This window comes from Xiphias gladius, chromosome 22 (genome assembly GCF_016859285.1).
Source record: "Xiphias gladius isolate SHS-SW01 ecotype Sanya breed wild chromosome 22, ASM1685928v1, whole genome shotgun sequence".
NCBI classification, from domain to species: Eukaryota; Metazoa; Chordata; class Actinopteri; order Istiophoriformes; family Xiphiidae; genus Xiphias; species Xiphias gladius.
Genome location: NC_053421.1, coordinates 13,265,890 through 13,292,177, shown reverse-complemented (window position 1 = coordinate 13,292,177; position 26,288 = coordinate 13,265,890). Strand labels below are relative to the sequence as shown.

General features: G+C 38.8%; 1 protein-coding gene across 3 annotated transcripts in view; it reads left to right on the top strand.

The window, feature by feature from the left end:
• The window catches only part of col14a1a (collagen, type XIV, alpha 1a), a 131,654-nt gene that overhangs the window by 101,207 nt on the left and 4,159 nt on the right, over positions 1 to 26,288 (top strand). For 2 of the 3 annotated variants that reach the window (XM_040116900.1, XM_040116901.1), the window contains exons 38-47: positions 1,886 to 1,981; positions 2,619 to 2,672; positions 9,538 to 9,591; positions 14,016 to 14,069; positions 14,220 to 14,291; positions 17,384 to 17,419; positions 19,482 to 19,548; positions 19,736 to 19,927; positions 23,408 to 23,485; positions 24,571 to 24,726. In XM_040116900.1, the coding sequence (XP_039972834.1) occupies positions 1,886 to 1,981; positions 2,619 to 2,672; positions 9,538 to 9,591; positions 14,016 to 14,069; positions 14,220 to 14,291; positions 17,384 to 17,419; positions 19,482 to 19,548; positions 19,736 to 19,927; positions 23,408 to 23,485; positions 24,571 to 24,726 (859 nt within the window). Of the gene's footprint in view, positions 1 to 1,885; positions 1,982 to 2,618; positions 2,673 to 9,537; positions 9,592 to 14,015; positions 14,070 to 14,219; positions 14,292 to 17,383; positions 17,420 to 19,481; positions 19,549 to 19,735; positions 19,928 to 20,654; positions 20,898 to 23,407; positions 23,486 to 24,570; positions 24,727 to 26,288 lie in introns of those variants that run through there. The other variant, XM_040116902.1, reaches the window with a different exon arrangement.

Sequence of the window (26,288 nt, the reverse complement as noted above, 5' to 3'; positions counted from 1 at the left end):
ACATCAGTTTTTCCAGGCTAATTTGTGCTCCTTTTGGCCTCAGACTTAAGGCAAGATGTGATCATCACTGTTATCCTGTCTTTAATGAAAAATTTACTGTAGAGGTTGCATCTGCTGTTTCACAATCTATTCCAAACTGTTACAAACCATCCAGCTGTGGCAGACAGTACAAGGCCCGATGCTGTTTGAAATTTCTCAATACCAATACCCAGTTCCCATGATTGTTATTTATTCGTAAATGTAAAAAATATGTTTCAAAGCTTTTCTTCTTTGAAAGAAGCATCAGGGTTCCTGCCACTTCTGCTTAGACACACGAGGCTGCCAATCAAGATAAAAAGGTTGTTTATCTCAACCATATGTCCTTCTTTGACTCTGATGAGTGACAGTGTATCTTAGCATATTTTGCTAGAAATTCCCAAGAATGAAACAAAGAAAGGATCAAACTCATGCAAGGCTTTCTCAATACAAACTGTGTGTGTTATGTTTGATGGATGTAATTGTGTTGGTTTTGGAGTGGTTTTCTGTCCTGCTGGCACACACATACTATACAGTATACAGGTATATATTAAAACATGTGTGCCAGATAAAGTAGGTAGCTCTGCAGCTCCACCCAACTTTATTTGAATATTTGAATAATTCTGGTGAACGAGCTCAGCTCCTCCATGAATTCATCCTTATTCATTCTCAGTTATCAGTTTGGATACATTTCTTCTTATAGTATAAGCACTGATAAATTGTGAAAGAAATTGTGCAGTTGTTAAAATAAATCAACTAATTTAAATTTCATCATCTGTCAATTGATTCATCTCTTCAGGTAGTTTGGCAATATATTTTAGTCATATTTATAATTTAATTAAACATAGCATATTTCAGTTCACTGTTTGTTTTTTCCCCCACTCCATTCATGTGTAACTGATCCATGGTTTCTTTTGATTGCGTGGATAAGAAAGACATTAAGCCAATAACTGTATGGTTGAGCAGTAAAACAATAAATACAGCCGGAGTGAAGATTGCTTTGGCTACCGCTGCTGCTGAGCCAACAAGCTACGAATGCTGTGAATCAGTGGCGATTTACAGGAATTCTCCTCTTTTCTGACTCCCACTGCAGAACCCTGTCTGTACCTCACACGTTTGAATCAAATGAGCCGCCAGACTGGTATAACTTGATTATAGATGGCTAGACAAGTGTCTCCATCTATTTCCTGTTGTAGGTCTTATAGAAGTAGCCAATGGTAGCGAAAGCCCCCCAAACATGTAGTGATGATGCTGATTAGAGTTTATAGTTTTTATCTTGATGGACATGTATGTGTTGAGTGTGTGAGCCTTCGAGGAAATGGGCTAACATCCAGTGGATATAAGCATAACATTGCCATATAATAAACGATGAAACATTCTTTAGACTTTTGTTGGAGTTAGAATGAGAACTAAAACCATATAGCTAAGACTTGTAATTGTCATGCTCACGAATATGTTTAGATTGCTTTATAGCTTTCATGAAAGTAAATCTAACTATACAGTATGTCCTTTTAAGTGCTACTTTGCTATTACTGAAGAACAGAAGGATCAAGAGTTTAAAGGCATTACATGAATATGTGGTATTAATGAACCGATGAGGCTTCCAGCAGGACAAAAAAATCAACAGTCAAAAGTGGAATTCTCACTAAATGATCCATTGTGCTGACTAAATCTTCTCATGCGAAGGTCCATTTAGTAGCTGATCATGTGATCTTCATTTGGAGGAGAGTTTGCTCAGTTGTCACAAAACTGAAGCTGTTCAAATTTCCATGTTTTCTGAGCACTTTAAGGATTTCCCGTCAACGTTGCTTGGAAATTCAGGCAAAGAATGAACACTGAAACATTGAAATCCTTTGTGTGGTTTTCACAGGGACCTCAAGGGCCAATGGGAGAGATTGGCCCTCCTGGACCATCAGGACCGGCTGGTCCTCAGGGACCCAGTGGACTCTCCATACAGGGGCCCATGGTAAGACTTTGCTCCGGTGTGTATTGGTGTGTGTAGGCTGAAAGGTACTGTCATATTTTCAGAAGTGCAAGGTCACATCTTGGAAATTTCCACAATTACTTGATAATTTCAACATTAACATAAGCATAATTTCCACACAATAACTCTTCTTGTGAAGAAACAACTATGGTCCAAATATTTATATGGTGTTTCGAAAGAAAATGATTCTTAGAATTGAAATTTTTGCAAGAACCAAATCTGGGATCAAGACAAATATCAAATATAGAACCAAAGTTCTGTTATTCCCAAGTGTCACTGCTACATTAAATAATGATGAAAACATGGTCACAAAATGTGTGGTTTGAGCTATTCCACTCCCACCTGTTTGCAGTGAAGTCACAAAATGTGTGCAATTAGAAATGGACTTAGGACGGAGGTGTCAACCACCTGCCAATATAAACTGATAAATGTTGACGTATGCCTCAAATAGACTTCCACACACTTGCAGGATCTTGTCCAAAGCACGCTGAAGCTTTTCTGGGGAATTGCTAGCTCAGCATCTTCTTCAGATAACTGATGTTGGTTTTTCCAGTCCCTTGGTAGTCATCGGTATGACCACCGGACCAACTGAGATGTAATGACACTGTTTGTTTTACAGGGTGCTGCTGGAGAGAAGGGAGAGAGAGGAGAGATGGGACCAGCCGGACAAATGGTGAGACGAAATTTCCTAAAAAACTGACATAATAGTGAGACACAGAGGGGAAGTGTGTGTTGGGGGCTTGTTGATTTGATTCCCAACATCACAAAGTAGAACCCAGAGGGGCAACCATTTTACAACCTCCCTGACATGCAGTGATTTCTTTCTCCCTCTGTTTTTGTTTAGTAAGAGACCCAGCTGTGTGTTTGTGTGTGTGTTTATAAATTATTCTCGAATGTGTGTATGTGTGGAGAATAAAAATGAGTCCTACATCCGTTATTGCTGAGGTTCAATGGCCCTGCAGGCTCCCAGAAATGAAACTTGTTGCCCTATAAAGGCAACAAGTTCTCTAACTTCAATCCATTTTTCATTATTTTTCTTATAAGTCTGCGTGGTCTGTCTTGATCTTTAGCATTGTATTGGTTGAGAATCACACTGATAACAAAACACCTGTTAGATGGAAAAATATATAAAATATTTACTACCTTACAGGTTTTCTCTAAATGTATTCACTCAATAGCTACTACTGTGCAGAAAATGCTTGGGGCTCAGAACGTACTTTTTTTTTCATGTGGATCATTTTTTGAGGTGGACATTACAAATTCAAGTGTGAAAATATTAAGAAAAACATTTTTCTTAGTATGAGGCAATTTGTTGATGTGTGCCATACATTTGCAAATTCTTCATAAATTCAGTTGTTGTTACAACTGCTGTCGTTTTAAGAAATAATTACACAATGTGTATGTGTGCCGACCTGTTTTTGTTACGGACACACACACACGTGCATGTAGACTCAGACACACAGCGGTCTAATGGAATCATTAAGATGTGCATAATCATTACCAGCCTTTCCATCATCGGGAAGTGAACCAATCGGAGGTAATACTGAATTAATTGAATGGTGCTCTACTGGGAGCCCTGGACATCAGCATGGACAGAGTGACGAGTAACTATGTACCAGGAGACCACTTTATTTTTTGTCATTGCAACTGTTAGATTAATGGTGATGAGAGTTTTTTTGTTTTTTTGTTAATTCTGTAGGATTTTTTTAATAGATTCCAGTAAAATTGCTTTCTTGACACACTCATTGCTGTTACAAACAGTAGTCTTTGTCAGCCTCATACTTTAAAGACCATGCACACCCTCAAGGTGTTAGTTATTCTGCTTAATTAGAAAATCTGCTCAGGTTCCAGTCGGGCAGAGCTGGGAAATTCACTGCACCACTAACACGTTTTATAAGATGCAACAAGAGGCTCAATCAAGCATAGTATGTACACGCATACACACACATACTTGTCTTACATAAGTTGTGATGACACTCATTGACATAATGTGTTCCCTAGCCCCTTACCCTAACCGTCACACATAAATGCCTAACCCCAGCCCTCAACCGAAACCTAATTCAAACCAGAACCCTAAAACCAAGTTTTAATCCACAAATAGCCCTTTGAAGTTGTGAGGACCTGCCAAAATGTCTTCAGAACAATGCTTTGAAACCAAAATTTGTCCACACAACCATAGAAGGACATGTACACTCGTACACGTACGCACGCACACACTCACACAGAGTCCTGAGAAGAAATCTAATCAGGGTAATTAAGTGAAAACACATGTGAGGACGAATCATAGGTTTGTGGAACTGTTCAGCTGATCCAGAGATTTAGGGCTTGAATCTGTGCTGTTTTCCCCACCAGAGTGGTGAGTTAAATATTAAATGCATCATAGACTTGACATAATAAACTATGGTGATTTAAAGCGGCAATCTTGAAGATTTCAGTCTTTTTATTATTTGGCGACACCTGTAGTTACTGGTGGTAACAGAAAATGTGGTTTAATTCTACGGGTCACAGAATTCTGGGGGAAGCAAATAAAACTATGGTTGTTTTAAAAAGAAGTCAGGTAATAATTGTCCTTTTTTTTCCATCATTCTATGAGCAACCGTGATCTGATTTTTATGCTGCACACAGCATGAGTCTGCGAACAGCAGGGCACAGTGACAGGAGTTGGTTACTGGGCTGAGAAGTTGGAGGTGTGCAGCCTGTCGCCTGCAGCTTATCTAACAGATCACCGTGGTTGTTCTATCTTGTTCCATTACTCGTTGTGTTGTTCTGTAGAGGCATTTTTAATGAACTATAGCTGTAAGTGCTAACCTCGCTGACAAAAAAAATTCATTTCCTGTGACTGCTTCATAATAAAAGACAACTGGTGTTTTGCCAGCTAAATGCTTTATTGTGAAGCTGCAGCTGTAGGAAATGTTCGGTTTGCATTAGCAGTAACTTAATACAGCATTTTTTATTTTTTTTTCCAGGAATGTTGCCATAGACAGCCAGTTTGTAATACTGCAGATATATAAATATTGCAGTACATTCATCAGTGGGCCATAGTTTGATCACCATTGTGTTACCTCATTTGGTGATAGTGACTTAACAGACATTTATTTACATGAAAATCTTCAAGATTGCCACTTTAAACAATATACAACGGTTCACATGGACTGGACAATACACAGAAAATGTATTTTACTATGTTTTAGATATTTGGAGAAAAACCTACACAGGCAATATAATTTTTTTTTTTTTTTTTTTCATGACCATTTCAGTGACACATAGTTTTGACTAACGGGATGAATGACATAGTAGATCTGTGAAGACTGAGTTGCAATATATCCCATAAGGATATATTAAATCAAGTGTCCAAAAACAGATGTGCGCACATTTCCACTCAGCTTACTCCTTTTTAATTTCTTGTAGATGTCACAAGTAATTTGTTTTGCTGTATTCACTTAGTGATTTTCAAACTGTTTGAAGTTGAGAGTGGGAGCCAGCATCCCTAAAAGCTCTTTCAGCTCCATCTCACTCACACACTGACTTGAAGTAGATCCTGATGCAGCAATATCTGCACTCTGTCTGCAGCTCTGCCTGTTGTAGAGATAGTGCAGGTCTGTCCTACAACTGCTCACGCTTTTATCAAACTTAAAGACTGTAGAAAAAACTAAAATTTTACCTTTTTTATAGTCTCCAAAGATGGATTTTTCAATAAGAAGCTCCACGTGGGTTTGAAGTGAGCAGGAATCCTTTTACACATTCAGCATGTCTCTGGGTGCATCGGCTAGTGTCGTCCATTGCTGTGTTGTCTTAGGACCAGAGCAAATTAAATAAGATGGTGAACTTGGATTCACTAGAGGATGTCACAGAGCAGAGGTGCTAACCAATTTGACTTTTTGAATGTCCACACAGATGTTTAGGAAAGAAAAAATATTATTATCTATCTAATATATACTCATTTGGTTGGCAATGTTCATGTCAGTGGTAAGCACCAAAAATCAGAGTTAGAACCCCCTTATTTTCTTTGTAAGGACTTTTCATTTCCTGTTTTGTGTCTTTATAGGCCCTGTGATGGACTAACAGTTTATTTTCTTCTGCTTTCCACCCAGTGCTGCTACTAGAAAAGTTCAGGGTAAAGAAATTTCAGAGAACTACTGGATAAACTTTTTTAAATTCATGACCACCAGATTAGCCTCAGCTCATTTCTCCATATTGAGCTGCCATTGGAAAAGTTTTGATTGTTGAGAGGCATCTCCTGAAGAGAGCATAAAGGAGCACGATTAATTGTCTCTCCATACCAGCACAACTTGTTTCAGTCACCGCCCCCCATCTGCTGACGACTGATCATGTCAAACTGATGCATTGATCTGCCTTCAGAGCGCATTATACTATGATGGGATGGTCATTTTCCAACGGTCACCTTACACTTTCATCCTGTACTTCAGTATGTTGGTTACACTGCAGGGTATCTTTACTAATGTTTAGTAGTAGATTTAGTCGCTGGGTAGTGATGTTGATTAATTACTTAGTTGACTCTTGTCAACAGGATCTTGTTTATAAAACAAATTTTACAATGATGATAATGACAATATTTACTGTATTGTACAGGTGTTTATTATTGTACTCATGCAGATAAAAAGATTTTGGCAGAAGCGGCTTCAAAAAGACAATTGTTGTTATGCTGATAATCATGTGCCTGATGATTATAGTTTGTTTTGGGGGATTTTTATCCATCTGTGTTTACTGTTCTGTAGTCTGGCTGATGAAATGACTTGAATCAGTAAAGTTTCTTGTTACTCTTGTACAATCTGAGTGTAGAATTCAGTCTCGGATTGTAGGTCGTACTCAAAATGTTTGAGTTGCTGCAAGACTTGTTTAGTTTTCTTAGGAGAGGAGTCGCAGCGACCAGCCTCATGAGGGGAGAACAACCAGTCTCTGAACCAGCTCAACACTTCCTGATGCAGTACTATCCAGCTCGCTCTCTCTCTGCCTGCATAGTCCTATTAATAAAAGCTGGCAGTGCTGCCCTGTGCTGCACTATGTTACCAAGCAGTAATGTGTTTTGTCAGGGAGAGGTGTGTGTGTGTTGGTTGCCGGGGGAATATTGTAGCTTCCAGGGCCCTGCTGTAATATACGAGGGACCGTAGAGAATATCACAACTCTAAATCACCAATTATCTCTCTTGCTCTCTGTTCTGCATCCCCCCCCATCAGTGTCTCCTCCACTGTCCTGCAGTGAATTGCAAATAGTGTGTTTGTGTGTGTGTCCATCTATCTCATCTCTCACTTTCATTCTCTTTATCAGTGTTAGTAGGTGGTATGTTACGCAGTAATCATTTTTGTTTTATCCAAGACTGGAAAATAAGTTGTGTGTTTGTGTGTGTGTGTGTGTGTGTGTGTGTGTGTGTGTGTGTGTGTGTGTGTATGGCAGTAATTTAAACTTGGTCTCCGTCTGGCTCTTTCGCAGATGTATATAGTTACCTCTCTTTGCCCCTCATCTTACTTAACACTTAATCTGTTCGACACTAAAACACTCACACCTCTGTGTATTTATGTTTCGGGACACACACTCACACACACACACACACAGCAATGAAATCCCAAGGCGAATGTGTTGCGTCAGAATCAATTCTGCACTTGGTTTCTGATCATTCATTTCTTCCTGCTCATATTATTCTCAAGGCCTGTTTGAGAGGCTCAGATAGGTATTGTGCAGTTCGTAGGTGTGTATCTGTGTACTTGTACTTGTATAGACTTTAATCCCCACCCCCATAGTATTTGCAAGCTGTATATAAACTCTTAAAGGAATAGTTTCACATTTTGGGAAATACACTTATTCGCCCCTCCAGGACTGGAAACATGAGGCTAACCAACTCCTGGCTGTAGCTCCATATTTAACAAGTAGACAAGAGAATGCTATTGATCTTGTCATCTAACCCTCTGCCAGAAAATGAATAAGCATGTTTGCCAAAAGGTCGAACTGTTCCCTTAACAAATTGTTTATTTTAAATGTACTGTCATGTAGTTGTAAGCAGATATAAAGACATTTAAGAGTTTCTTAATGTTTTTGTCAAAATGGTAACTTCTATGTAGCCTCTGTAACTGGTGTATAAACAGGTCATGAGTTATTGATGGCATAGCTTTTATCATAATGATATATTTATTTAAATTGTTATTTATAGAAACTTGAATTCTCAATATTTTAAGGTTAATTAGAAGTTTCTTACATTTTATTGTCGATCATTCCTTATGTTTATACACGAGTTAGTTGCTGTAACTCTGCTGTTATGTGTTAAACACATCAATAAACACTTAATGTCCTTATATCTGCTTACAACGACATTATATTGTGTTATAAAGGGGGCGAGAGTGTGGAAGTAAAACGTTTTACAACAAAAAGCATATCCTAATCAAGTCACTGAGTCCTTTAAAGTTTGTGGAAAAAATTTCCAATGAAAGTCAAAGCCTCTCAAAAGTTTCAGTGTCAGCTATTTTCTATAATCAAGTTTCATTTTATTTTTTTTCTCTTTATAGTTCAGAGAGACTTTTTTTTTTTTTTTTTTTTTTAAACATTGAAACAAGTTGAAATATCTTGCTGCACTGGCAGATTTTTTTTCACTTGTTACGTTGACTCGTTAGGACTCAGTGATAAGATGGATATTATTTGCAGTGTATTCCTCAGTCTCAATATGCGTTTTGTGTAGATGTGTAAGCTTACTTTGTGTTTTTGTGTCTGTGTGCGTGTTTGCGTGTGAAATTAACAGGAGAGAGATTATTGCCGATGTCTTGGAAGAATTCACAGCAGCCAAAATCTAAACAATGGCACATCATTAATCATATCAGGCCTGTCCTCTGCAACCCTGTCCTGCAATTTTTAGAACCTTTTTTAATGGTGTTCTGTCCTGTTTTATGAGCTCTCCACTAATACTGGAGTGCAGAGATAAATCACCTCAACACTTAATCCACGACTGTATTTTGAAATTGGCTGTGTGCATCGACCTGCAGAGAGGTGGATGAAGGGGAAATGGGGCAGCTGATGGAGCAGCAAGGTGGCTGGCTGATATAGACTGTCCTGTATCCAGAGGGGTTAGAAGCCGGTTCTCTTTTGCACATATCAAAGTTATGTCCACTTCTGGCAAAGCATCATTGAAACAGCAAACCCTTATCTGTTTTGACCTTTTGATTTAATGTGTTTTAATGTATTTTAAATATTTTGAGGAAAAAAAAACACATTCCTTGTTGTACTGTATGCGATTTGGCAGATGAAGTGCCTTTTTAAAAATGAAGTTCTGGACTATAATGGACTAAAATGAATAAGATGAATTCACATTTCAAAACCTGTTCATATGGAACAGCAGTTTGTCATGACTGAAGGTACCATGAATTCTTTTCAACTGCCCTCACAAAAAGTTTATACAGTACCAGCAGTTTAAATGCTGCTTTTGTCTTTATATATTCTCACAAAATGTCCAGTTATTGTCTGTACTGTATGTTAACCACAGTTAGTGTTGTCATAGTGATTTCAAACCTGCTTGTTTGTGTTTTTTTTTTTTTTAGGGTGTTCCTGGAAGCCCTGGCTCACCTGGTAGAGAGGGCCCCCCAGGAGCAAGGGTAAGACAACCAATTAACATCAACTCTGATTAGTGTTGCGCACTTTTTTGGCATTCAGTTTTGAGTTAAATGGGATATAAAAACACAATCATAAAAGTGGGACTTGAAGGACGTTATTTTGTGTAGATGGGGGGGAAAAAAGATCTAAGGTATGAAAAGTCCATTTGGAAATGGTTTGGAGAAAAGGCAGGGAGGCATACCAACACACAACAGTGAAATTGACAAAAAAAATTAAAAATCAGTCCTTTTGAAAATGCATATTTACTATTAGAGATTCTTTAAAACTATGGTCAGCGATTTGTGTAGCACTTCTGACATTTTTTCCAGGTACTTAATACATATGGCAAACACAATAAATAAACATTTGACTGCCAAAAATCAGACGATGCCAAAGTTTAAAAGGTTGAAAGCATTTGTACAATTTTTGTTCTTATTTTAAATGTGCTTTAAGATACACACTCAAAGTTTTTCTCGTCTCGTGTGAAAATATTTGACATACTTTTCTAGCTTCTTAAGTTTCTAAACATCCAGCTGTGTCTGTCAGTTTAGTTTTATGTCCCTTCATAAAACTATACAAGTCTTCCCCCAGTTGTTGACAACAGTACATACTGCTGGGCTTTTGAACACAACATGGACAATGGATGAAAACCCATTCATGAAGGCTCTGTGATACCAGCTGGCTGTAGTTGATGCCGACAGAGGAATCAGGCCTTACAATACCCAGCAGTGCTGTAAATACCAAAACAGAAACGCAGCCAGAGGCTAATGTGTCGGCAAGCAGAAAGGGGAGGTTTTATCCAAATGCATAATATAATAATAGAAGACTTTTGTCCTGGCCCAGCCCCAGGCTGGTTGAGATACTCTACACATAATCCATCTGCTGTCTTTTCAATGGCTTACAGGGGTCCAGACGCTCCCCTCTGTGGTGGGTTTCAGAAGTCGTCACACTGTACATAGTTTACAGGCTTGTCATGCGGTTTCCTGCAGGACACTTGTATGTTGTCTGGAGTTTATTCTCATAATGCTGGATAGGTTTGGAGTTAAAAGGAAAGGAAAAGATTAACTCAAATTTTATTTTGGTCTAATTAAAGTTGCCAATAACAGCTACTACCTTATGAAATTACATCCATATTAAAGTATTACTTCATCACAGCAACCAAAATGCCATCCCAAATACTTTTCACTTTTAGGTTGAGGTTTAGGAACTTTCCCCCATGTGGGAGTTACAGACATACGTCTGATATTGCATCTCGCTCCCCACTGTATCATCTGAGTCAGTAAGCAGCAGGTATTGACACATGCTCACACACTAAAGGAGGCTTAAAAGAGACTGTTTAGTAGCCATAGTAGAGGTTCTCAGCTCTTTGGGGGAAATTAAAAGGTCTGTAAAAATTGGCCATCAGTTTCAAGGGCAATAAAACATTTTAGATTTTAAACAGACTACAGTTCACTACTTTTTTTATGTCACAATTTATTAAGGCCTGTTCTGTATTTAACTGAATACAGTCGTCTTCAAATTCTCAAATTACCACCCTGTACTGTATCACAGAATACAGTGCATGTTTACTAATGTAATTATTGCATGTAATCATGTGAAATTACGAATCAGGGAGCAATTTTAGGTGCTATCAATTGGAAAAGACGAGCCCCTTAGCAGCACTGATTATGACAGGCCTCCCACATTCATATTTCATCAAGATGTTGCAGATCTGTTGTGTATTTTATATTTATAATTATTGTAGAGACTACTACAAAAGAAAACACAATGGGTATATTTGCAGAATCACAAAGAGCTTATTATAATTTAGATTCCATACAAGACGGGACACATCTCAAATCAGTGCTTTTATTGCTGTAGAATTAACTGCAGCGTTACACACTGATGCTTCAAGCAGCGTGCTCAGACTGAATTCTCTCTGAATGTTTTTTTCAGCAGATGCACTGAAAGCAGCAGGGAATGGGACGCAGTGAATACTGATAAGAATCAATTCACAAGAGGTTATCAATGCTACAGCAGTTTCTACTATCACTGCTATTCATTTGACAGCGATTATAGAAAAGTAGAATATAGCCAGTTGAACAGTAATTACGAACAAGACACAGCTTTTGAAAGTCTCTGCTGCTTGTGCTGCTTTTTGGGGTTGCCACTTGATGGGGATTTATCCCAGCCACTCGTCTGTATCATCTGATCTGAAGAAAGGAGAAGAGGGAACACAGATAGCCCTTTGATTCACCATAAAACATCAGCACCGGTCCACTGGGCATACACACTGTACAAAACTTTTTTTGAGGTGTATACAAGCTTAAAAAAAAAAAAAAAAGTCTTGCAAAGACTGTACAGCACCAGCCAGTAAGATCAGTTGAAACAACAGTAACTGTCTCTTAGGTACTTAATTTGCCTATATCACAGTGAAATGGTTTAAGGAAAGCTATGAATCTGTATTTTTTTTCAATGATGCTTGCATTTCAACTCAGCAACGAACTGAGTAGATATAGGTTTTCCCCAAGATCAAGCTTGTATATATACTGCTGGCTTGTAAACCATCCAACACTGAGAAGTTACAGTTCTCATAATTTTTGTACTTGAGGATCCAAGCTCACCTCAAAATCCATAGAAAGTTTGATATAAATACAAAAAGTTCATATTTGTTAATAGAGGTTAGCCAGAGAGAACTTTTCGGCATGCATTAACATACTCTGAATTAGATGAGCCTCACCTCAGTTTCTTAGGCTATAGTTCAGACCATAAACCTGTTGCGGCTTGGCTTCCAAAATATAACAGCAGTGATACAATTTCATGAGCCTGACTCCAGTGAGAGAAGGCACAAGACTGAATTTCTTCTTTGAACCTCAAACAAAGAGTTTAAGAGTCTGGATCATAATATAGCCGGTGTTAATGGTGTGTGTGTGTGTGTGTGTAATTTTGATATTGCATTATGCGCCAGCCCTGGATCGATAAATTGCGTCTCTAAAATACTTCCATTACTGTAGCTTTTAGTGTGATTTATTTGGGAGTGTTCATAGCGTGACACCAGGATGACTCCTGTCCCAATGTGACATCAAATGCTTGCTTGCTTCTTAAGATTGGGATTCTTCTTGTTCCAGATGTGCTTCTGCTCAGTCTGAAAGGATTTCAAAGTCAAAAGTGTGTGACATTGTGAGACTTGAGGATTGGTAGAAGCTTAGGCTTCCTCCAGAGTCCCATTAGTGGGTTAACCAGGGCGAGTGTTTACTTTGACTCCAGAGTGACTCACGCCTAGGAGTTTTCTGATGTCACACACTGGCTTAGGTTTTCAGAGAAGCCCTTGGTTATGTTACTGTGTAATGAAAGCAGATTTTATAGTGCAGTCAAACAGTTGGGATTGTTATATTCATTTTGGAAGGTAAAATTTCCCATAACAATTAAACAAAGATGATGCTGTTGCTTTGGCGAGCATTTAGGATGTAACACTAAAGGGGAAGATGTGCAATCACCATTTTGCGTATGGTGAATGGTATTAGAAACTGTATAAGATAAAACATAACACGTGCTTTGAAATCAAAGAGGACTGTTTTATGTTTTCCACCTTCCAGAATTCCTTAACATTTTATCTAGCACATTTTATCCTCAGTTGTCATATTCTACTTTTTAAAACTAAATTTTATTGTTTTTAATTCATGACGTGTACCCTCACACAGGCTGAATTGAGAACCATATAAGGAGTGTCGATGTTGAAAGGGCATCAGCTTCAATGCGGTACCACAAAGTACGACAGACATCCAAGCAAAAATGAAAGGATTAGCTGAACCTCAGGTTAAGCAGTTTTCCAGGACAATCTGATGCTGAGTTCATTTTCCAAACTGTGTATTAATAGCAATGAATTTGTGCAATTTGAATGACCCATAAATTTTAAGATATAACAAAGCCGCCATCATATTATATATCATGTCATTATATGTCGTACATTTAGAAAACTGGCCTAAGAATTGTCATAGGTATGAATGTGCTTCTGAAGTGAAAGCTGCAATTTCTTTTTCACATGTTCTTTTAAAAACCACAGCATTGTGGAGAAGACATTAAAGGGCAAAGATGGTTTTACACACCTCAAGGCAAGTAAAAAAAGTTGTGAAAAGCCCTACAGTCAGGAAGAATGCACCTGTGTTTTTACTGTCTAAAAGTAAGTCAAGGCAGTTGTTGGAGGATTTCGGTTGGACAACCACCAGCAGAAGTAGCAGATACAACAGCCACTGAGTTTGGTTTCTGTCAGTAGCCTGTATGTTTATTGTATTAGAAAATAAGTTTTACTGTCGGTTTAGTCTGGAGACTTAGAGGAATTTCCTCAGACCTCTTAAAAAGGGATTGTGCAAAACAAAGTTCGACCTACAATTACGTAAGTGCACATAATATTTAATATACTGAGTGTATTTCACTAACGCTCTGTCAGGGTCTACTGGGGAATAGCGGACCGCAGGGACGACAAGGACCTCCTGGACCCATTGTGAGTCTTTTTTTTTTTGTTTTTTGTTTTTTTGTTCTCAGGATCATCATTTTCTTGGCAGCTCACCCTCACACATGGACTGACTGATCCTTCTGCTTTCTGTCACATTCCTTCTCCATCTCTGTTGCCCATTACCTGTCTTTCTCTCAGGGAGCCCCAGGTGCACCTGGAGCTCCAGGACCAGGTGGGCCAGCAGGGTCCCAAGGAGATCAAGGACTTCCTGTGAGTTAAGATATTTTATTTTGTAAAGATTGATATGAAAATATCTCAGATACTGAATTTGCTTGAGACAATAGAACTCCATTGAAATGCATGCAACGGTTTTTATTTTCTCGTGTAGGCTAGGAAATTGACTGTGGCAGACTTACACTGTTACTTTGACCTGACCTGAGCTGCATTAACTGACCCTCACGCAAAAAGTTTCCGGAACTTTAAATGCGTGTTTGGTTTGCCGTGTTATGAGAAGCCTGTGTCGTGACCTGGTCTCTCACATTATCCCTCCTCAGGAGAGTTTGACATAACTTCCATGACTTATCCAAATTAACAATGAAACAAAAAGGATATGACCTCTCCACTACACCCCCTCTTCCCTCCTCTTCTCTCTCTGATTTAAATGTTTTTTTTCCCCATCATGCCTCCCTAAACTTACAGGGAACAACAATAACAGAGCTGCATAGCATTACAGGTTTGTTTAAATATAAAAAACATTGTGGTTTGGTTCAAACACTGACAAAGGAGCTCATGCTTTTCAGATTGTTTGTTGTTCTCCTCCTCCTTTTCTCTTTCTTGTCCTGTTTCACTTTGATCTCCCCTCCTGTAACTGGAACCAGCCTGTTAGTGTGGGACTGACAGCTATCATTTACTCTTATGTTAGTATTGCTAACAAGACCGATCCGTATAGATTATCCAAAAAACAAATGTTATCTCAGTGGGTGACCTTTTTAAGAAATAATAATCATTTGAAAATCAAAATTTTTTAAGGTTCAATTTTAATTGTAAAAGTACAGTGAGCCATGTTTTGTTTAGTCCTGCAAAAGACGAAGAAAGATGTGCAAGTTACATAACAACAAGCCCAGAAAAGGATGTGGAGGAGAAGATGTTGGATTCCAAACTTTGTGTAATGCTAACAGGAACAGATGATACTGTAATGTTGGTGACAGCTAATTTAGTCTTGGGTCAGCTCTGCAGGCCAGCAGCAAAGTTTGGCTCAGAGAGTGGGAGCTATAAATCACTTGCTGGCACACTCTCCTCCTCTCTTTCTCTCTCTCTCTGTCTCTCTCTCTCACTCACACACACACACTCACACACACACACACACACACACACACACACACACACACACACACACACACATCCACAAAAAAGTGAGAGATCACTTCTGCCTCATCTCTGAGACTTTAGCAGACACAGATACCCCAAATGAATGTTTGCACATGCAGCTAATACACAAACGCAAAATCTGGAGTTTTAATCTCTTAAACTACTTAACTTTTTGTCTTCAAACTTTACTTCGGCATTAACTTGCTGATTCAGTTCTCGTTCTAACCCCTGCAACCCTTTGCCGGGTTGCTGCTGCAAGAGAACATTTTTCCTCTTAACCAAGTGAAAACAGTCTTGTTTGGGTGGGCACACAAGTGCCATTGCATTGAGCAAGAGAGTGTAAAGATTCAAAGCAGCAGGACTTAAAGCCCTGTCAAATTCATGACCTGATGTGCTACCATCTAATCTGGAACCCAAACTGTTCTGTTTCATGAAAGACATGATAAACCTGGAAATGTAATGCTCTATCCATCAAGATCAATATTCATGAAACTTCATTACATGGAACAGGACAAAACACATCTAAACTCTCTAGTCCACTGGTCCAAGTTGTCATAGTATCGATGAGCCAGATGTAACAGATGTCAATTGTGGAAAGCAGCAAAAAACAATCTTGATTTGGATTATAAATTTTGAGTTTAGCCCAGTGTGTCATTGACCCATATTTAGCCAAAACTCACCAGCAGTTGCATACAGTATTAACAGCTGGCCTCTAAAGTCTATCGGGTTGTCGTAGACCTTGGAAATGTCCTAAGTGTTTTGCAAGGCGTCCAAGTGTGTGTCTAACCTGGACAAAATACTGTTTCTGAATATTCTTTCAGACGACTCAAGTACATGTGCGTTTTTTAATTTATCTTGCTTGACTTGGTAGCGAGTGGCCTTATCTTTGCCAGTTACAAAAGAAAAAAGCAACAATCTTTTTGTGACTGTTTTATTATTCCACATATAAGCACTGTGCAAGGGGAAGGCCGTAATAAACGTACTTCCCACTGCGGATGAACAGTAAAACATTTTGAGTGAGAAAACATTTACTCTGTACTTTGGACAGACTATACAGATACGGGGCACTATGGGAAGATGGTTTTGATTAAAATTATGAAAGAAATCAGATTAAGATACTTATTTTGGCTCTCACACAGTTTGTTCTGGCTCTCCAATGTCACCCTAGTAAGACAGTAGACATTTATGTGCCCAGGAAGACTCAGGAGATCCAGGAGAGGACTTTTTGTGGAGACATGCACTTCAATCCAGCAGCTGTGTCAAATGTTGGCACAGGCGTTCTCTCATCTGCAATATAATATGCATATGATATGCCAGGGCTGCACACACATTTTCTCTGTCCTTCACTATCCACCAACCCACACACACATAGACAGACATACACACACACACACACACACACACACACAGCCTGTCAGTCAGTCAGTCAACGGTCAAGGACGTTTTCCCCAAGATATACAAGCCTTTATTCAAAAGCTGTAACAACATCAAACTGATATTTATCATATCAGCACATGGTTCTGTGGCCAGGAAATATTTCTTTTATTTGCCTCTGGATTCCAATGCATTACACTCTTTTATATGCAATCACAGGCTTTATGTGCTTGGCAGGTTTTTGAGTGTGTGTGTTGTGATCAGATATGCATCTGTGTGCATTACAGTGTTGGAAGTAGCAGAAAGCAAGCCCATCCAGACACACACGTTGTGCTCTGTTTGTGGACACACTAGCTTTGGGGCTTATTTGTGTGTTGTCTTTACGACACAAAGAACCTGGACAAACACTGTCAACATTTAAATAAATTTAGTTATACCAGCTGTTAGATTGGAGTAGAAAAAGTGTGTTTTTGAAGAGGTATAAAGAAAACGGTAAAGAGAGATGGAGAGTAATGGCTTGCAGGCATTAAACAAGAGAGGGGAAGAAAGATGAGCATGGCTATTTCTGAGCACACAACTCAGTCAAATGTTTATTCTCCTCCTGTGCTTTCATGTTGCAGGGTCCTGCTGGTACCAAAGGCGATAAGGGAGAGAGAGTAAGTCATTCCACTCACACATCTCAACCACGGTTTAGAGCTATTCAAGTTTTACAGCTCCATTTTGCTGCGGAAATATATTATTTTGCTGAGGTAAAACTGAAAATTTCTCACTAATGCTTCACACCCTTGTTTTGAAGAAACCAAATTACTCTCCAGTACACATTTACTGTTTCTCGTTTGTCTTTTGCTCAAACATTCAATTTATTTCTCTCTTCTCACTGCCTCAACCTCGTTTAGAGCAAAACAAATCAAATCAGTGTTCATGGTTCAAATTTGCAGCAGAGCTATTTATGCTGACAAAGTAGCAAGGTTATCATTGCCGTGGGCTTGAGACACGCAACTTGCTGACTTGAATCAAACCTGTAATTCATGTTTCTGCTTCATTTGAACAACTGTTGGGGACGTTTGTACCTTGCTGCAGTTAAATTTTGGTGCAGGGATCAACATGAAAGTTTCTTTCATGTTGGGGGGACGGGACAACATGACAGGATTTCTCCTGAGTTGTACATTTGCGTGGGGTTGTCCAGTTGTGAATAAAGCTGGTTAGAATCCTGTTAGAACACAGTGTTTTATACAGTATGAACTGAACAGGAAAAGTACACATTTATTACAGGGCTTTTTTTCTTAATTTATTTTTCTATACACAGTAATAGATGTCGCATCAAATGACTATATGATGATGATTACAAGGCAAAAGAGGAGACTGCCAGGTATTTGGTTCATTATAAACATTGGTTAAGCCGTGAGATCATTTTGATTAAAGCAACTGTATTTTTGAATGTTACCATATGTACATCTTATGTTAGAGGTGTGACCAAGTCAGCTTTAATGTCTTAAAACACAAGTCTCAACTCAAGTCACAGGTCTAGCTAATAGGGCTCTAGTCCCAGTTGAATAACTTAAAATTGCTATCTTTTCAATGGAATATTATTTTGAAGCGGTATTCCAGCGTAGTAGTATTGCACCTCTATAAAGCTGGAGTACTTGTAAAAGATGAATTTTTAAAAAAGTCGTCAAAATCAAAGTGACAGTGGCTGGGATATCCTGACTTTTAGTCTCTTGTATGGATCAGCTCCAAGAACGCTGGATGCTACATTTCCAATAATGCGTTTCAGTAGCGTCTTTTATCAGACATAATCAGGGTAACTTTTTTTCAAATTTTTGGAAAGCTCCTTCAGAGCCATAGAAGAAATTATACAGCTGTTTACTTCTTGTGACAAGTAATGTGAACTTTTAAATCCATGAAGACCCCTTTTTAAAGGGATTCAAGGGCTATCAGTGACAACCTTTTTTGGATATCAACCAACTTCCTACTGTAGTTGTCAGGTCACTAGATCCTAAGTTAAATATAAAGTGAGGCTCTTCACTCGTCAAGGTAAGTATCTAATAAAATCCTTCAGTCTGTCAGAAGAATCACCACCACTGTCTCGGCAGCACATTCATACACCCAAACGCTCTGCTCCATTCATAGTTCTACTCAGTCCATATCAATGCAGATTCCCTTAAAGACATGTTGGTACTTTCCAACATATACTGTACCACATAGTAAGCCATATCAAAGGTTTTTGGCAGTGGGTGACCCATCCCTTTGAATCCTAACAGGAAAGGGCCTTAACACTGTCAAATAAAGACACCAGTAGTTCATTTTGATACAATGGTCGATGCTTTTCCCGCTCCTTACTTCAATTGCAGTAAAAATGTTGATTTAAAGTTTATTATGTAGACATAGTTCAGTGGAGGCAATGTCAAACACAGTTGTGCCCAGATATTTATATAATTAAATTTTGATTTATATTGAGTAATTTGATTGTGTAATTTATAGATACTGTCTGCTTTGCTCTCAGCTGTCTGTTCTGGCCAATATAAATATAAGGGGCGTCAGAGTGTGGAATAAAGGTGGAGTGCGCTTATTAAAATAAAACACACGCCTACCAATTTATCAAGCACTGGTCTGGAATTGAATGTTCCCGTGGTTGCTCAAATAGGAAAGTGGCATCAGTCTACTTTGTAGTTTTAATATCACATCCTAAGACCTCTGTGTGTGTTATTTGTTCCTAAGGGTGATGTGCAATCCCAAGCTGCTGTTCGTGCCATCGCACGGCAAGTGTGTGAACAGCTCATCCAGAGTGAGTAATCAGTGGCGTTTACAAGCAAGCACAAGACTTTGTTGAACATGTCTGAGCTCTTCTCGCAAAAGTTTAAGCACAAATATAATCTAAAAATATAATTAAACTTAAAAAGAAACTGTCTCAAAACACCCAAAAAGTCATTTTAAATAATTTGAAACTATTTTCCTCCTCCTACCTCTTGCAGGCCACTTGTCTCGCTATAACTCCATACTGAACCAGATCCCCGTCCAGTCGGCAGTGTCGGTCCGAACAGTACCCGGCCCGCCTGGGGAGCCGGGTAGGAGAGGCTCCCCTGGACCTCAGGGAGAGCAAGGCCCGCCCGGCAGACCAGGCTTCCCTGGTACCAGTGGGCAGAATGGACAACCAGGAGAAAGAGGTGAGAAAAGATGTCTAAGGACGTGTTTACGAGTGAAGACCAGGATTATGTATAAAATGGGACAATATATGTCAAGAAAAACACAGGAAAATACACCTAGCAATATCCAAAACACATAAATCTTATTTTCTCTGTAATATAGAGTTCATCATCATTCTGGGTTGTGTCTAGGCACTTTAACTACATCATATTATTTGTATTAGCATCAAAGGAGGGGAGGCACATTTTGTTTTTTATTAGGGAGACCTGAAAAATTGTGAAAAAGTCTACCTCTATAATGGAAAATAGGATAACTAAAAATGTATGGAAAAAATATAAAATGCAGTAAGTAAGTAATGCAGCCCCAGTTTATGAAAGCCTCTGGATTTTCTGGATTTGTTTTTTTTGGGGGGGGGGCGCATTTTATGCCTTTATTAAAGAGTTGACAGGAAATTGAGGGGAGAAAGAGAGCGAGAGAATGACATGCAGCAGCAAAGGTCCCTAACCATACTCGAAGATTGTGGCTCATGATCAACACCTTGAACTCTTAGGATACCAATATGGCCCAGCCTTTGGGTTATCTGTCATCCCTTACAAATAAAAGGGGAACACTTGTTCTGAAGCGAAATCTCTATCTATTTAGTTAACGGGGAACTCTACTGATTTCAGACATTAAAGTCTCTTTATAGATCTTGGGGTACAACCGCATATGTGGAAAAGATGTATAAAGCTTTTTGTGGCTCCACAGGGAGCTGAGTGAAGTCTGATAAATTGCCTTAAAGGATGTCACTGGAATCGGCGTCTGCTGGGGCTGAAGACTGCAAGTCTGAAAATGAAAATAATCTGGGGATGTGGAGTTAGAAAGTTGAGGCTACCAGACCTCTGTAGCCTGCTCCTCATCTCTGCTTGAGGCTGGCAGCCTGAGGCTACAGTAGCTGCTAATAGAATAACATACCAGCTGAACTGTCAGTTTTAGACCAGGACGAAGAATGCGTGGAATAAAAAAGATGATATCTCTGGTTCTGATGAATCGAATTTGATCTTTTTTTTTTTTTTTTTTTTAAACTGTTCAGTGTTGCTAAATTGGTGGACTACTTTAAGAAGTGTAGAGAACAAAATCATAAGATAAAATTCGAAATAGTTAATATTATAATTACCTAAACCAATTTATCATGATTTCTAAAATTAGTTTGTATAATAATTGAATCCTATGGTGGAATTAAAATGCCTGTGTCTATTTTTTAAACAGATGTATGTAGAAATGTGTTCTGACCATTAACATTTTTAACAATATACATGAAGGTAAAAATTTTGCCCATTTTAAAGCAAAACAAAATAATGTGCATTTTAAGGAAACTAGATTTCTGCACAGTAGGAAAGTAGATGAAGCAGTTTTGTAGCTGATTGTCTGTTTCATCTTCACTTCAGTCTATACTTTTCCTGTTGCTCTCTACTGATAAATGACACATAATAAAAGGTAACTCCTCGGCCAGAGCCAGTTATTTGGACAAATATGGTTATTGTTATATCACTGTATAAACCTGTGGTGTTGTGATAAGTCTTTATGTTGAAAAGGAGCATCCAGCTGGTGAGAGTGGTGTGGTTGTAAAATATATTTTATATTTTAAGTGGTTCATTTTCCTTGTCAGTGAGGGGCTTTTACTGTGAAACGAACAGAAAAATTGTCCATTTCTCCAGTTTGAGCTTCCACCTACCTGCCTGTTTGCTGTATTTCATGATCTGGCCTGCTCTGACTCATCAGACAAACTCACAAGGAGGGTCAGAGCTCCCGCAAGGTTCAGTCCAGACCAGAAGACAGTAACTCCAATATCCATGAGGTCATTCCCCTGCCACGAGCCCTTAGAGGAGAAACAGCCATTATGAGGCTCCGTCTTCATCACTAAAACATGCAACACACACTAAAGAACCACATACTGAATGTGCGCGCACACACAGAGGGTTAGGAAAGCTGAGAGCAGTTGAACTTCTGTCAGGAAATGTCCCTCATGGTTACGTCCTCTTCCTCAGGTCAGACCTTTGCTTCTCCCCAATAACATTCACGATCTGAAGCCACGAGCTCAACACGCGCACACGCCTGTAACTTTACTATTTTACAGGCCGAACTGAAACCAGAATACGCCAAATATTACAAAAGATGTATGGCTTATTTAAGAAAATTAGACATGTTATCGCAGATGATCCATGTAGGGCTGATTTTAAAAAGGAAAGAAACCGGCTCAAGAAAAGAACCTGGTCATTTCCTCAGTAAAATTTAACAATAAAATTAATTTAGTATAAATTTCCTATAAAATATCGCCCCACACAGAGAGAGAGACTATGGAGCCAGTTGGTAAGCCATTGTAGAGAGAGACGATGCTGCCACTATAGAGAAAACATTTTTATTTGAGGTAATATAAAATGTTTACTTCTCTGTCTCATTGTGCTTACTTCCTCTTTACCGATGCAACTGATTAAAGACGGTTTTAAAAGCATCGGGACAGAAAATCTGCAAATCAGTTTAATGTGGTTCTTTAATATTGGAGTGTACGAAAAACTATTCCATTAGGTCATTCGGCCAGCTGCACTGTTGGACAGCAGCACAAGAGCCAACTCTGGGGTTATCATACATTATATTAGATTGATCATCCAGGCATAATTTCTCCAGCACATTTCGTCCAAAAATTTCCCATGTAATACCGATGTTGGGATAGTACAGTGGTGGAAGAGTATTCAGATGCTTTACCTAAACGTCCTGCATTCAAACTTATAAAGTATTAAAAGTAAAACCACTCCTTCTGTGCTCTGTGACGAATGTATTATTATATATGATGATATTGGATGTTAATACTGATGCATCACTGATGTATTTACATTCAGTTAGGTAGTTTAGTCCAGTGATTCCCTCACAAGAGTCACAAGATAAATCTGATAGGTCACCAACAACACAAATTTGCGTTCATATTTTGGATTCTTCTCATATCTTTACTTTTATGGAATATTGGATCATTTTACCTCTTTGAGCCCTAAAGTTATTAAATGAAACCATGTAAAGTTTGAGGGGAAAATGTCTCTTTGATGGAACAGCTAATAACTCATGCATATTCTGAAGGAGTTACAAGTAAAAAGGTTGGGAACCACTTGTTTAAAATTCTAAAATGCATTTTATTTTATAAGCTTGCACACGTTGTTTATGTAAAATCTTAATCTATAAAAAGTAACTATAGCTGTCACAAAAATGTAGTTAGCATACAATATTTACCTTGTAAATGTGATGGAGTAAAGGTATAAAGTAGCACACTAGAAATACTGACGTACCTCAAAATTGTACTTAAGTACAGTAGTGCGGTAAATGCACTTAGTTACTTTCCATTACTTGGATAGTCAATAATGATGGCAGATGCCTGATGCACCCTCATGAAGCTGTGTGCGCACCCAAAATGGCAAACGTGAGATGTGACTTTCACCTACATGAGGATCTCTTGGAACTGTGTGTGTCTCTAGGTCTGCCAGGAGAGAAGGGAGAGAGGGGGAATCCAGGGGTCGGGAGTCAGGGACCTCGAGGACCAGCCGGACCTCCAGGTAAGATAGACAAGCATAGAGACAGCCCTGAGAGCGTTTGATAAGCACAACGAACTGAATCCAGTCTCACTGCTCAGGTAACATTTGGAGGTGCTGCAGCTACTTTAAAATATGCTGATTTGGCATTATTCTGTTCTGAACATTTTGTTTTTGGTGTTTTCAGCCTGCAAACACACTGGCGCTACTGTATATGGAATGTTTTTCATTGTGGTCTGTCTGAACAAAACCAAAAATGTTTCAGATATTTAAACAATAGACTTAAATAGCACAGAGACGTAATGTGTTTTGGATTGACTATACTCTCTGAATCTCTCTGAGAAAAGCTCGCATAGGTTTTGGACCATGAATATAATTCTCTGTATTGATTTCCCTCCGCGCTGTGTGGAGCTTGAGGTTTGTGTTATGAAAATATGTCAGGGCTGGGATTTTCTGCTTACTGTTGTGCAATCAATACCCACAGAACAAGCTGACAAAACTCCCTGGCAACTTTTCTATGATCAGATAACTTAAAAAAAAAAAAAAAAAATCCCAAAACTTCAATGTATGAGAGAGGAAATCTTTCCTGACAGAAAGGTATAGGGGCAAGCTGTCTGTCTTCAGCCGCCGTGCTTTTCTGGTATATTTTTGGGATGATAATTTTAGTGCTTGGCAAATGAAACTCACCTCAAACTACTGCTTCCATATTTCTGCTGACTGCTGAAGTGAGCCCTGTATAAACAGAAAACCGAAGCCTCTGGCTAAATTTCAGCTAAGAACTGTTACTCCTGCGCCTGCCCTCAGGACTGTCACTATCATCCCCCTTATCCAGAAATGACAAGCAACAGTTGCGGCCCCCAAACTATTTTATGTCACGTTGTTACGGCAGCAGATAGGGAGATTTAGAAGAGATTGAAGAGGTGATAGTACAGTGACAGCATGTATCCTGGATGGCACATTTTCAGTTTATTTTCCTCCCTTTTCTCCGTCTTCCTTTATCCCTTCTCACCAGGTGTCACACCGCCGGGAGTCATTTTACCGAGTGTTTAATGATGACTGACTTTTCGCACTCGCCCGTCTTTTAACACAAACTTTTCCTCCATCCTCAGGCCTGCCAGGTGAAGGTCGGACGGGCAGCCAGGGCCCACCCGGTCGGCCGGGTAACCCAGGGACAGCAGGGAGGCCGGGGAATCCAGGTACCACCGGACAGACTGGCCCGCCAGGATACTGTGACCAGAACTCTTGTATGGGATACAACGTCGGAGGTAGGCATCATCCAGCTTTCCATTTGTATTTCACTATACTTTAACCCCCCTTATTTAGCATTTACAAGCAGCATAGAAACATTTGATAAATGGTTTGTAATACACTATAATGAAGCTGTATGCAGCTACATTATAGGAACATTTTAAGGACATTTTTATCAATATGCAGCCTTTGTCAACAATTACAACTTGTCCCGCAAATACATGACTACATATTTTGTATTAATACAACTGTGTTATAGTATTGTCATTCATTATCATGATTGGTGCCCCCAGGAGGAATTATAATTATTGACAAGTACATTAATTATTAAGTTCACTGTCAGTAAAGCAGGGAGAGCCTTGTGTCTTTTGTGTCTAAAAACTCTGGCAGCTCAGGCAAAGTTGAGCATGCATTTTTCATTCACGCCACAGAAATGAAGGAGACACATACTCTCGATAATCGATGACCTTGTTGTCATTTGTAACGTTTTTTTTGGGCTTCCAAAGTTGGGGGTATGACAGGAAAGGTTTGGGAACCACTGCTGTAGACAAAAGAAGGCAGAAGCAGACACATGCAGTGCAGGCAGTACATCAGTTTTTCTGGCTGTTGAAATAAAAATAAAATTTTGACTGGAATATTTTCCAAAACACCAAATATCCAGACTTTACAAAAACATTCTCTGTTGTTTATTTAGACCTAATTTGTTTTGATTTGTTTTTAGCAGCTCAGCGTTTATTTTACTTTGTCATTTTAGGATTTTAAAAGAATGTGGTAAAAGCAACTGACTACTGAGGAATGAATTCAGACATTCTGCGATTTCTTTTTTTTGTTTGTTTGTTTTGATAATTTATTAACACAAACAGCTGTAACAGTCAAACCGTGACCAGTGACTCCATCTTACAGAGCACCTTTTTATAAGTATAAAATACTGAAATATTGTTTTCACAGTGACAGCCAGCTCTGAGATAGCTACTGTTCTCATAAAGCTCTTAGAGAATGGGAGAGTAATCTGGCTTTTATAGTTGTTCCACTGAGGAGTTTATACAATCATATCTAAACTGTGATGGATTAAAAAGTTAACTGTGTCAACGAGCAAAACTGCTTGTCTGTATGCAGATCTAATGAAATATGCTAACACACACACACACACACACACGCTGGGCGTCTTTTGAATATTCATACTGATGATGACCTTGCAGCTTAGTGCTGCCATTGTCTTGAGCCATCACAACAAGGACGTTACACACCTAACAGCTTCTGACGAGTCATCCTGATGATATATCATGTGCTAAAAGTAGCTTGTGGATGAGACATTACCTCATCCATCAAACCAGATTTATTTTATATGAATGGATTCCAGTCATAATGTTTTTTAAAATTTTATTTTATGACTTACAGGAGTCTTGTCTGTTATTCTGAACCATGCTAGGATTAAACACTGCCTCCCTGACCACTTAAAAGAAAAAATGTAATTATAAAATACAGTAAGAGGAGTATAATCTTCCTTTCACAGCAGCCCAAATTTTGCTTTGTCTATCTTTGTGACTTTAAAAGGCATAGTTTTTTAATGGGTTTTTCA